Genomic DNA, 13,580 nt, shown 5'->3' with positions numbered 1-13,580 from the left:
CAAACGATGGACGCATTTATGTGTCTCTGAAAATGACCCTTCGGCTGGCTTTTTCCTAGGAATAGATCGACTCTCCGCTGACTAGGCAGGAAGTGGCGGGTACGTAGCCGGAGCCGGCCCTTTAAACCTCGGCCTGCAGGCCTTTGACGTCACGCCCGGCGCCATCTTCCCTGGCCACGGTCAGGGGCCTGGGGGCGGTTTTCTCCCGTCGCCCGTCCGTCCGTCCGTCCTTCCGTAGTCCGTCCGTCCGCCCGCCCGCCCGCCCGCCGAGGGGCCGCTCGGGGCGCCCGCGAGGCTGCCAGGCCCGTCCCTCTCCCCTCCGCGCTCGCTCGGCGGGCCGGCCGTCTGCCTGAGGGTCGTCCTCGGTCTCGGGGAGCCCCCACGCCACCGGGAGGACTTTTCCTGCCGCCCTGCGCCGCCATGGACTCTCCGGAGAGTGGATCTTGATCCTGGCCTTGCAGCGCGCCCCGGGGAGCACAGGCCTAGGTGCGTCGGCAAAGGGGGTTCTGAACGTGGGGGACTTTGCGCAAAACAGAAAAAGCTGTTGTTGCATGCGAGTGTGGCCACCCCCGCAAGGTCGGGCACGGAGTCCACCCCGTTCTCCAGCTTGGCTCAGCCCCTCTGGGCCACTGTCCCCTCCCCCGAAGAGTTCCCGGTCTTCAAGCAGATTTTCGTCCGGAAGCTCCAACCGCCCACGCAGGCCCCATCATGGTCCTTTGTAAGCGCTGTGCGTAGTAGGGTGATTTTGCCGGACACCGCGCTCGCTCCGTGGGCGCTTTCCACTTGTTCCCTCCGAAAGGAGCAGGTGGGGGATGCCCGGCTGAGACGTGCTGATCAGGGTTAGAATCCAGCTAGACCCAGCAGGAAGCAGCTGGCAGGGGCTGTGCTCATCTTTGTTGCTCATGGCCTTGACTTTTCTCCAGGACTTTGGGCAATGGACCTCGCTGCTGCTCTTCAGGAATAATCCAGGCTGGAGAAGATGGGGCCACACCGTCTGACGTCCTGTCCTCAGGTAAGAGGGCAGTGTGGGCTCTGACAATTCTGGATAGGATAGGGGGACAGAAGTGCAAGCCCCCAGGACCCGGGGACCTCAGAGATGTTTTAGGAAGGAATCTGGGGATGGGTGGGGCTGCTGCTACTCTACAGTTTGTTCTCTTTTTTCTTTTCTTCTTGTTTGCTGACTTGTATTTATGTTGGGGACTACGCAGCTGTGCTCAGGCCTTCCTCCTGACCCAGTGTTCTTGGGTCACCCCTGCCAGTCTGAGGAGTATGCCAGGTTCCATGGTGTTGAGCTCCTGGTAATTCAAACCTGGATATTGGTCAAAAGAGATCTGGATCCCAGGATGTCTGCCATAAAGTAATATTCCTCCCTCACCTGAAGAAAGGCTCTTTATTTGATTTATTATAAATCTTTGATTTATTTGTTTGTTTATTCCTAATTTTTGGCACCATGGCTAAAAAAAATTCTTCTGTCCCTGCACTCTGGAATCATACCTTCTGGGCGGGGGGACCCTATGGGATATCAGGGATACAGCCCCATCTGAGGCCCCCACCAGATTGTCTTGATGGTCCAGCACAGGGTTCTTTAGTATTTTTCTGCTGCTCTTAGATGCCAGGCTGTTGCCTGGGTCTGGGCTCCTGGTGAAGAATTTCCTGCCTTGCCTGAAGGAACACAGCAAGGCTCTTTCCTGCATGTGCCTTTTCCTGTGGGTTTCGTTTGGTTTTAGTTTTAGGTACTTTGTGCTGTGCTGTGCCTGCTTTTCTGTTTTGTCCTGATTTTTGTGCCACATTGGTGGTGCTCAGGCTTCTCCTTGACTCTACTCAGAGGTTTTGCTCCAGGTGACATAGAGGACACCAGCTTGTGCCAGGATTGATCCCATGTTGGTCCATGTTTTTCCTGGCACTGTTGCTCAAGACCCAGGAATGCCGCTCAATTCTTTTGTCCTTCACTCTGCAGAGTCAGGCTCCTCCCTACAGCCACATTTCTCCTCAGTAAACCAGGTGCACTTCCAAAGCCTCCTTGTCTGCGGTCCCATGGCTTGTGGTTCTAATGGAGAAACAGGAGCAAAGGATCTTCTTGAAAGCCATAGTTGCTGGGAGTCGGGTCATTTTGACACGCCCAAGAGGGATTTGTTTGAGTGCAGATATCTCCAAACACAGTTTTGATTCATTCACTGGACCTCTAATTTACCTTCTCACTGCTTGTGTCCTGGGCACAGATGGGCTCAGGCGGTAGGAGGGGCTAGTGTGTGTTTAGCATTTTGGGCCATATCCAGAGTTGCTATTTCAGCTCCTTTGGCTCTGTAGTCTTGGTTTCACTCACCAGTACTCAGGGAATCTAATGCATGGATCGGCTGTGGGTGGTCTATGTGCAAAGAAGCACCTACTAGACCCTTTTGAATACTGTCAGCGTGTCATGTTGTCTGATAAGGCTTTCTAGCATGATGTCTGGGAACCTTCCCCCTCTGGGTGCCTGTGGAGAGAGGCAGAGTGGAGAGGACCTGAGTCCCTCTAGGACCCTAAGGGATCCTATCTCACCCCCAGGGCCCAGGGTGAGCCTTGGCCTTGACCCCCTCCTTTGTGTGCTTAGAGCTTGGTGACCTTCCCTGATGTGGCCGTGAACTTCTCCACCGAAGAGTGGCCATGCCTGGACATCTCTCAGAAGAAGCTCTACCGAGATGTGATGCTGGAGACCTACGAGCACCTGCAGGCAGTAGGTGAGAGCTGCCCTGGCCCTGGGCTGCTGCTGTGGGCTACAACCTGGGAGGTGCCTGGATCTGCAGGGATATAGGCTCAACCAGGGCTATGATTCTGCTGAGCCCAACATTAAGCTTTTCCCTACTGTTGTTGTTTTTTTCTTTTAGTTTTTATTAATTAATTTTATTTTTGGCCACACCAGCAGCACTCTGGGATTTGTCCTGGCTCTGCACTCAGAACTCATTCCTGGTAGGCTGGGGGACCATATGGGATGCCAGCTGGTTTTGTCCAGGGTCAGCCATGTGCCAGGCCAGTGCCCTATGGCTGTGTTATCTCTGGCCCTGCTTCCCTACTGTTGTGACCCCTACCCTCTGACTTTATTTCTTAGATGAATCCAACTTTATATTTATAAATGTCTTTTCAGCAACTAGTGATATACATTGTTTCTGGGGTTTGCCGTATCTGGGCCAAAATGGATTTGATGCCTGGCTCTGCATGTGCTCCCCTAAGCCTGACTGGTGTCCTCCCTGAGCACAGACCCAGAAGTCCATCCTGATTCCTTTGGATTTGGCCACAAGTGATATGATTTCATGAACTGTGTGATCTTAGTCTCACCTGGGTTTGCTCAGGACTTTTTCTTTTTGGCATCATCTTGTTTGCCAGTGATCATCCCTGGGTTGTCCTGTTTATGATCCTGTGCTCTCCTCTCTGCTATTTCTGTCCTAATGAGACTGCAAAATTTGTAAGTGAGTTGACTTCTTTTCATGCTTTTAAAAGTTCCACTTGGTAGCATTTCCTGGGGTCTCTCCAGTACTTACTGGGACATTATTTTGGGCTGGTATCAAATCTGATGTTCCTACATGCAGAGCATGTTGCCCAGTACATTGTGTCCTTTCTCAGGCCACGGACAATTGGCATTTTTGTTTTTGTATTTGGACTACAGAGGCAGTCTAGTGGCTTATGCTCAGATATGCACCCAGAAATCCCTTCTGGTGGGGCTTGGTGGCAGCTGTATGGCTCCTGGGATCATTGTCAACTTGGATCATGTCACATACCCTAACTTCTCCAACCTCTCCTTTTTAAGACGTACTTTTAGGGTGGATGAATGTCTTTCTGCCTGGGGGATACATACCCAAAAGAGGGTTTGCCTGGTCATATGGCATCTCAATTTTGAGTGTAGTGAGAACCCTCCATACAGTTTTCCATAGGTGTTGTATTAGGCTGCATTCCTACCAGGAGTGAAGAAGACTTCCTTCTGACCACATCCCTGCCAGCAGAGATTGTTCACAGTATTTTTGATATGTGCTATCTTTACTGGTGTAAGATGATATCTCATTGTTTTGATTTGGATTTCTCTAATGATAAGTGATTATAAAATAAAATCCACGAGTTGTTGAGATCACTCCTTGCATGTATTTCTAACTCCCAGTCAACCAGTAAAGAAATAACCCAAGCTATGAGGTGAGATTAATGGCTTCTCCCTATTGGTCTCTGCCAGAGCCAAAAGCCAGAACTCCATTTTCTTTTATCAAACCAGTCCCCAGTACACCATGAGGGAAAGTTTGAGAGTAATCCAGGTGGACTATATATATATATATATATATATATATATATATATATATCAAAAGAGAGATTTACAGTAAAGACAAAGATTGGGAGAATGCGTTTATTTTGAGCTAATAGCTGCATTACAATAACATGTTACAATTACACCCTTTCTGTTTATAACAAGACAAAACTAGAAAAAGCTTTAAGTTTTGTTCTACTTTGCTCCACCAGAGGCAGGAATCCTAGATCAGAAGTTATAAAAATAGGTATTTTGCAATAGGCACAGTAAAAGTTGGCTATAAAAGCATCAAAGGTCAGATTGTGTATACATATTTTCAAACAATCCACTTGTTCCATATCTTTGTCTTATTTATGCATATCACAAAATTTTATTTTATAGACTTCTCTGAACATAAACTTTAGAACCTTTCTGCAGATACACTTAATTTGAAAATTCTTAAACATTATTACACTAAGCACTGTAATATGAGTCTAGAACATTTGGGTTTCTTCTCATATATACATCTCTAAACAAAATCACAAGAACATTTCTGCAGATATATAGTGTAAAAGTAAGTTTGCTAAAACATTCTTATAATGAGCACTGTAGTAAGAAGAATATAGTATCGAAGTTCCTTTCCATAGACTTCTGTGGACAAAGACATTAGAACATTTTTGCAGACATAATTTGTGAATAAGTTGCTAAATAATATATACAAACATCATAGCAATTAGGAGATATTCACTAGGATAGCTGAGAACTTTGAAAAATCTAACATTTGGGGGCTGGAGAGATAGCCTGGAGGTAAGGTGTTTGCTTTTCTTGCAGAAGTGGTTCAAATCCGGCATCCCATATGGTCCCCTGTGCCTGCCAGGGGCGATTTCTGAGGATAGAGCCAGGAGTAACCCCTGAGCGCCACTGGGTGTGACCCAAAAAAAAAAAAATCTAACATTTTCATTTCTTTGGAACTATGCAAACTGATATTAAACCACTAAAGTTGAATGCAAATTTTTCTGTTTGCAGGGGCCATAGAACAAAACAGAAGCTATTAGAATCTCTACAGGTAGAATGTTTAATCAGCAATATAATGGCCGATGCAAATAGGATCAATAGATTAACTTACAAGAAAGTTGCAGACGAAAAAATAAATAAATAAGAAAAAAAAAAAAAGAAAGTTGCAGAGATTCTGAAAGTAGTTTCTCCTCAGCATGGTCTTATGTTGGGCTTGAATCCTCCTTCTTCTGTAGTAGGCTGCTGAGGTCATCTAGAATGAAAAGGCCTTCGGTGCCTGAGCTGGAATCTGGGTGGTGGACCCACTCATCTTCCTGCTATTTTTTTTTTAGTTTTTGGGTCACACCTGACAGTGCTCAGGGGTTAATCCTGGCTCTACGCTCAGAAATCATTCCTGGCAGACTCTAGGGACCATATGGGATGTTGGAATTCAAACCACTGTCCTTCTGCATGCAAGACAAACCCCCTGCCTCTATGCTTACTCTCTGGCTCCCTCCCTGCTATTATTAATGTCTCCCTCAAATGGAGCTTCTCTTTGCCTTCTACATCATCCATATGACGTCACCTCCATACGTTGGGTGGGCCAAGGTCCTCACATAAAACACCTGTGGTAGAAGAAAGGTGGTAGTGTCTCATTCTCTGGGATGCTGCTCAGAGTCTTCAGCTTCTCCCTGTCACTGTCTGCTTCTGCCTGAAAGGGTCTCTAACACATTCAGAACAGGGGCAATGTCCACCCTTGTTCCAGTAATGGGCACTGTGCACTCTGTCCAATTCAAGGTTGCCGTCATAGTGACCAGAAGGTCAGGACACCGTCATTGTTTTCTTCTTGGATTCTTGGTCTCTGAAGGTCAGTAGAAATAAATACACAATTTATTAAATGCTCTCTCTGCAGCAATAGATATAATCATGTGATTTTTATCCTTTCTTTTACTGATCTGGTATATGATGTCGATTTATTTGTGCATCTATGTTCATTAGTGAGATTGGTCTGTAGTTTTCTTTCTTGGTAGCATCTTTGTCAGCTTTGAGAATGAGTGTGATATTAGCTTCATAGAAGAAATTTGATAAGATTCTCAATTTTTCAATGTTTTGGATAGTCAATGGTAGTAACTCAGTGTTGTGAAATCACCCACACACCCTAATTCTACCTACCCCCATGCAAACTGGTCTGAAGAAGCAGGGTAGCGGTGAAGAAATAAAAACCCAAGCTAGTCAGGACAGAGTAATGGAGTCAGTCAGTGGCTGTTCATGGTCTCCTTCGTGGTCTCTGCTAGAGCCAAAAGCCAGAACTCTTCTTTTATTATGCCAGTTCCCAGTACACCAGGAGGGGGAAGGTGGAGAGTAATTCAGATGGGATCTACATATCAAAATAGATTTATGGGAAAGAGGAAGATGGGGGAACACTTTTGTTTTGTGTTAATTGTTGGATATCATCTTACAGTTTTCTTTTCTTTTTTCTTTTTTTTTTTTGTTTTTGTTTTTGTTTTTGTTTTTTGGATCACACTCAGCTGTGCTCTGGGCTTACTTGCTCAGAAATCGCTCCTGGCAGGCTCAGGGGACCATATGGGATGCAGGGATTTGATCCACCATCCTTCTGCATGCAAGGCAAACACCTTATCTCCAAGCTATGTCTCCGGCCCCAATTCTTTGTATTATTTTTGTTGATCCCATATAGTTTATTTCTGCTCTGGTTTTTATTGTTTCTTTTCTTCTGCTTGTGTTTGGGTCTTTTGCTGTTGGTTGTCCAGATATTTAAGTTGTCCCTTTAGGTTGTTGATTTTTACTTTTTCTTTCCTCAAATAGGCAGGCCTGTATTGCTTTGAGCTTCCCTTAATTACTGCTTTAACTGTGTCCCATAGATTTAGTCAGTTCTTTTCTTCATTATCATTCATCTCAAGAAATCTCTTTTTTCCTTGATTTCCTCTTTGATTCCAGCCGTTGTTGAGCAGCATATTGTTTAGTCTCCAGATGTTAGGTATTCTCTACATTTTCTTTTTACAAAAAGTCTTGATCTCTGTGGCATCGTGGTCTGATGTGGTTCTCGGTATAATTTTTGTATTTATGAGTTTATGTGTGTTAGACTTATTGTCCTGAAATGTCTATCCTAGAAAAGTTTCCATGTGCACTTGAGAGGAATGTGTATTCAGCTTTTTGAGGAGGAAAGGTCCTGTATAGATCCATCAGTCCTACTTCTTCTAGTTTCTCATTTAGGGCTCTTAAGTCTTTGCCAGTGTTCCGACTAGTGGATCTGTCTAGTGGAGATAATGGCATATTGAAATCTCCCACTACTATCGTGTTTCCATCCATATGATTCATAGGTTTGTGAGTAAAAGCCTTACATATGCTGACTCTATGTTTGGTGTATACTGTTGATCAGGGTTAGTACTTCTTGGTCTATTGTTCCCCTGGTCAATAAGTAGTGTCCATCTTTGTCTCTAAGTACTTGATTGAGGTAAAATGCAATTTGGTGCAGTGCCGCCCGCTCTGCTCAGGTCCGCAGCTCGCTCGCTCCTTCTTTCCTTCCTTCCATCTTTCTTCTTCCTTCCTTTCTTCTTTTCTTTTCTTTCTTTTGTTTCTTTTCCTTTTTTACTTTTTCTTTCTTTCTTTCTTTCTTTCTTTCTTTCTTTCTTTCTTTCTTTCTTTCTTTCTTTCTTTCTTTCTTTCTTTCTTTCTTTCTTTCTTTCTTTCTTTCTTTCTTTCTTTCCTTCTCTTATTTCTTTCCTTCCTTCGCTCTTTCTTCTTTCTTTCCTTTTTTCTTTCTTTCTGTCCTTTTTTCTTTTTGTTCCTTCTTTTTTCTTTCTTTCCTTCCTTTTTCCTTTCCTTCTTTCCTTCCTCCCCGCGCCACGATGAGCTTCGGGGGCGCCAACGCGCTCCTGGGCGCCCCGTTCTAAAAAAAAAAAATGAAAAAAAATAAGAAAAAAAATGCAATTTGGTCTGATATAAGCGTGACTATACCAGCTTTTGTTTGTTTTTCAGTAGCTTGTATAATTATTTTCCATCCTTTTATTCTAAATCTATGTCTATCATGAACTTTGAAGTGTGTTTCCTACAGGCAACAGGTGGCTGGGTTTTGTTTCCTGATCTGAGCTGCTACTCTGTACTTTTGCTGGAAGAGTTTAGTCCATTGACATTTAAGCAAACTATTGACAAAAAAAAAGGGCTCTTGTGCCATTATATTGTGTTGGGTTGTTGCTGTTACAATTGGGTATTTGGTTTATGTAATTTTTCTTTGAGTAATTCATTTAGAATCTATTTTTAGCATGAATATTGTGGGTTCTATTTTGTCCCAGAATGTTAGTAATCCTGTAATGGCACAGGATGGTAGGAGGATCAGGACCAGCAGCCTCAGCTTCCCTTTTTTTTTTTTGGGGGGGGGGGCATACTTGGTGACACTCAGGGGTTACTCCTGGCTATATGCTCAGAAATTGCCCCTGGCTTGGGGGACAATATGGGACACTGGGGGATCAAACCAAGGTCTGTCCTAGGCTAGTGCGTGAAAGACAGATGCCTAACGCCCTGCTCAACCACTCCAGCTCCCAGCCTCTTTTTAAGACATCTTTGGGCTTGCTTGGTTTTTGGTTTTGCTCCTGGCTTTTTACTCTTTGCTCATTCCCTGAAGGACTCAGGCCAGTACTGGGGTGCCGAGGTCAAATGAAGATTGGCCATGTGCAGGTCAGTACTGATCTATTGCTCCCTATTTCTCTGCTGTATTATCCATCTCCCTCAGTTAGACTCTTATTGTAGCCTATTCTCATCTCTGTGATAACCAACAAGTACATGAACAGCAGCGATTCTTTCTTCATTTGTTCTACAATTTGGCCATTGTCATTAGGGATCCAGACTCATGCATGGACTGCTTTCCCCTTCATTGTCTAATGCAGGATTGTCCTTCTGTGGCAGGGTATTTTGGGGTAAAGCCTGCGCTAATCTCCTGGTTGGAAGGAGGAGCCCTGGGGAGGCTACCACGAAGCCTGTTTGCCGGTGAGTGTGGAAAGAGCCTCCTGGGCTCAGGGTGTGGTTTGGGTGTGGATTGTGATGGCCTGTGTGAGATGGGGACCCTGGGCTTAGGCCTTGGGACTCCCAGATCATTGGTGCATGACTTCTCTTGCTCCCTTTCAATTCCCTTGATGCTGAGTCCCAGAATAAACTGCAGCTCTGCTGTCTTGCCTTTGCTCTTTCCTCTTTCTGGTTCCATGTGTGTGAGTGTTTAGAACAGACCCTGAAATTCCTTCACTCCATGTTTGTGCTCTCTGTGTAGTTGTACAGCTCCATGTTGGGGTGCCCTACTCATGTCCCTCTGTGTTTTTCTTTTGCTCTGACCTTTGCCCTTAGATCATTATGGGGTTTTTTATATCGCCAAGGAAGTGATTTTCTTTCTTTTTATTTTGAGATTCACTCAGTGATAATAGTTGGGGTTGATCTTGGCCCCATGCTTCAGGAATTACCCCTGTTGGGCTTTGGGGACATTATGGGGTGATGGGAATTGAACTCAGGTCAGCCTCAAGGCAAACACCCCCCCCTGCTGTGCTTTCTTCTGGCCCACTCAGAAATATATTTTTGTCTGTATTTTGAACCATTTATGAGCAAGCCCAGCACAAAGCTAATATAGATTTCACCGAGCTCCTCACTATGGTGCTCCCCACCTGTCTTGCCTTTCATGTCAGCTTAATTAGTACCTGAAAACAACATGTATTTGCTCCATCTATGCAACTGCTTCAACCAGGTTTCAGTCAACTAATTCCTTTTTTAATAAATTTTTATTTAAGGACCATGTTTACAGAACTGTTCATAGTTGAGTTTTAGTTATAAATTGTACACTGTCCTTCACCAGTGCAACTTTCCTGGTACCAGTGTCCCCACATCCCTCCCCCACATTACCCTGCTACTCACTTTTTTTTTTCTTTTTTGGTTTTTGGGTCATACCCGGCAGCGCTCAGGGGTTACTCCTGGCTCTACACTCAGAAACCGATCCTGGCAGGCTCGGGGGGACCATGTGGGATGCTGGGATTCAAACCACTGCTCTTCTGTATGCAAGGCAAACGCTAACTCTCTGGCCCACCCTGCTACTCTCTAAGACTGGCATTTGGTTTCTCTCTCTCACAATCATTGTCATGATAGTAGTCAGTGCAGTTCCTGCTCTATGCTGACCACTCTTTGTGGCAAGATTCATATCACAGGCTTGTCCTCACAACTCTCTGTCTACTGTCTCTGATATTATTACCATACCATAGTCTTTTTTCTTATATCCCACAGATGAGTTTGACTATTTTATGGCTTCTCCTCTGATTCATAATATGATGATAATAATCTCCATTTCCATCCCTGTATAAGCCAATTTTATGACTTCATTTTTCCTAATAGCTGCATAGAATTCCATTGTGTAGGTGTACCACAGTTTCTTTAGCCACGAATCTGTTGTTGGGCACCTGGTTATTTCCCGATTCTGGCTAATGTAAATAGTTCTGGGGTGAACATGGTAGTGGGGAGGACATTTTTGTATTGTGTTTTCGTGTTCTTAGGGTCTATCCCTAGGAGTGGTACTACTGGATGATATGGGGGCTCAATTTCCACTTTCTTGAGCCATATCCATAATATTTTTCAGAAAGGCTTGACTAGACAGCATTCTCACCAGCAGCGAGAGTTCCCTTCTCCCTGCATCCATGCCACACTGGTTGTTTTCACTGTTTCTCAGAGGCTATTTAAAATGCAGTGCTGTGACTGGCTCCCAGTGATGCTGGGGTATCATCCAGCACTAGGGATCTACACAGCATGCAGACTTGCCATTTGCACTCATTTTTTGTAGTCGTTGGGGTTACTAGGTCACATTCAGCTCTGCTCATTGGGGCACACAGTGCTCAGGGATTAAAACTAGGGCTTGCCATTTGAATTATGATTCTGCCCCTAAATATGACTTTTTGAATTTTTGTAGAGAGGATGGGCTAAACCCATTAATATTCAGGGATTAATTTTGTGGTTTTTGGGTCACACCCAGCAGTGCTCAGGGGTTATTCCTGGCTCCAGGCTCAGAAATTGCTCCTGGCAGGCATGGGGAACCATATGGGATGCCGGGATATGACCTCCTGCATAAAAGGCAAACGCCTTACCTCCATGCTATCTCTCTATCTCTCGGCCCCAAAATGATGTGCATAGGTGTGTCTTTTTTTTTTTTTTTTTTTTTTTTTGGTTTTTCAGCCACACCCTTTTGATGCTCAGGGGTTACTCTGCCCCTAGCTTGGGGGGACCATATGGGACGCCGGGGGATCAAACCTTGGTTGCTATCTTTCCTTGGCTAGCGCTTGTAAGGCAGACACTTTACCTCTAGCGCCACCTCGCGGCCCCTAATTTTGTATCTGTGCTCAGGAATAACTATGGCAATGCTTTGGGGGACCAGATACAGTGTCAGGAAGTAAAGTGGGATTGTCCACAGGCCAGGCATGCACTGTAGATCTTGTACTATGTTTCTATCCCTTAAATATGACTTTAGATGGCAGAGTTTAAAATTAATTTTATTCACTCATAGTCTTTAATCCTAACTGTTCCTACTATATCTCCATTGGTACAACTCCAAGCTAGGTGCTTCCTAATGACTTGAATAGTTTTCCCCTCATAGGAAGTCACTAAGGATGATTTGAGCTCATGAAATCAAGTGTCACTACATCTCAGGAGAGTAAAAAATACCTTTAGAAACCACATCACAGAGTAATAGGACTTCAACGTGCTGTGTTCCAAAAGGTCACTGAACATATTCGGTTCAAAAGTTCCAGGTTAGAGGTCAAAGCGATTGCACAGTGGGTAGAGTGTTTGCCTTTCTATCACCAATCTAGGTTCAATCCTTGACACCCTATATAGTCTTCCCCAGCCAGCCAGAGTACTTGCTGAATGAAAACCCAAAGTAATACCTGAGTACTCTGAGGTTTGGCACAAAAACAGAAACAAAGGTATGTTTCTGGATACGTACTTTCTGAATTTTCAAGATTTAGTGAATGCAAATGAAATGACAACACAATTTAAGGGGGCTAGAGGTATAGTACAGCATTCCATACAGTTCTCCAATCCTGCCAGGAGGGTTCCCAGAGCAGAGACAGGAGTAAGGTCTGGGCTTCTCCAGGTGTGGCCACAAAATCCAACCAAACAGAAAAACACACCAGACTATTTAGGAGCATGAAGATTTTATCTTGCTTTATCAACAAGGTAAGGAAAGCTATGAGAACAGACTTCAGCAGGAGATAGAGCTATGGTTCAGACAGCCTTGTCAACATGTACTCTGACCAAAGTATTTCTCTTTCAGCAGAACTCAAGTCAGAAATCCATCCTTGTCCCTTCTGCTCTCTCACCTTCTCCAGTCAGAATTTCCTCAGTCGTCACATGAAACGAACTCATCCCTCTTGGGTCCTCCTGGGAACATCTGGAAGAAAGCACCCTCAGTCAGAGAATTCCTATTCACGTGATCTAAACCAATGGCGGCAACATTTTGATCCATATAAAGACAAACCAAAGAATGACGTACTTGAAAGTCAAAAGCACAAGAAGAGCTCCATTCATATGGCTAATAGGATGAAGCAAAAAAGAGTTTCAACAGCCTTTTCAAAACTATTTAGCGGTCAAGTAGATAGCTCTAGTAAACAGATGACAATGGAGGAAGACATTAACACAGACCTGGAAAAAAATCCAAAGGACATGGGTAGAGTAGTTCAAGGGATAGACTTGCCAATGATTGTAAGAGAGAAGTATGTAAGGCTTGGGCAAGGCTTCAGTGCTGGATCAAATCTCATCACACATCAAGTGACTCACACAGGGGAGAGACCCCATGTTTGCAGGGAGTGTGGGCGTGGCTTTAATGTGAGGTCAAGTCTCATCAGACACCAGAGGACACACACACGGGAGAAACCTCATGTTTGCAGAGAGTGTGGGCAAGGCTTCAGTGAGAGCTCAAATCTCGTCAGACACCAGAGGACACACACAGGAGAGAAGCCTCATGTTTGCAGAGAGTGTGGACGAGGCTTTAGTCAGAGGTCACATCTCATCATACACCAGAGGACACACACAGAGGAGAAGCCCTATGTTTGCAGAGAATGTGGTCGAGGCTTCAGTCTGAGCTCAAATCTCATCACACACCAGAGGACACACACAGGGGAGAAGCCCTGTGTTTGTAGAGAATGTGGTCGATGCTTCAGTCTGAGCTCAAATCTCATCAGACATCAAAGGACACACACAGGGGAGAAACCCTATGTTTGCAGAGAATGTGGTCGAGGCTTCAGTGTGAGGTCAAGTCTCATCAGACACCAGAGGACACACGGGAGAAGTCACACATTTGCAGATAGTG

General features: G+C 44.8%; 1 protein-coding gene across 1 annotated transcript; it reads left to right on the top strand.

The window, feature by feature from the left end:
• Nucleotides 1-943: 943 nt before the first annotated feature.
• Nucleotides 944-13,095, top strand: LOC126033536 (histone-lysine N-methyltransferase PRDM9-like; the record flags this gene model as incomplete). The annotated part of the gene is made up of 4 exons (XM_049790504.1): nt 944-1,012; nt 2,591-2,717; nt 9,158-9,238; nt 12,549-13,095. Coding segments are annotated over exons 1-4 (788 nt in total), but the record flags the coding sequence as incomplete, so codon positions are not given.
• Nucleotides 13,096-13,580: the final 485 nt, after the last annotated feature.

Source organism: Suncus etruscus, chromosome 17 (assembly GCF_024139225.1).
Source record: "Suncus etruscus isolate mSunEtr1 chromosome 17, mSunEtr1.pri.cur, whole genome shotgun sequence".
Taxonomy (NCBI): Eukaryota; Metazoa; Chordata; class Mammalia; order Eulipotyphla; family Soricidae; genus Suncus; species Suncus etruscus.
This window is presented reverse-complemented; position numbering and strand designations above follow the sequence as displayed.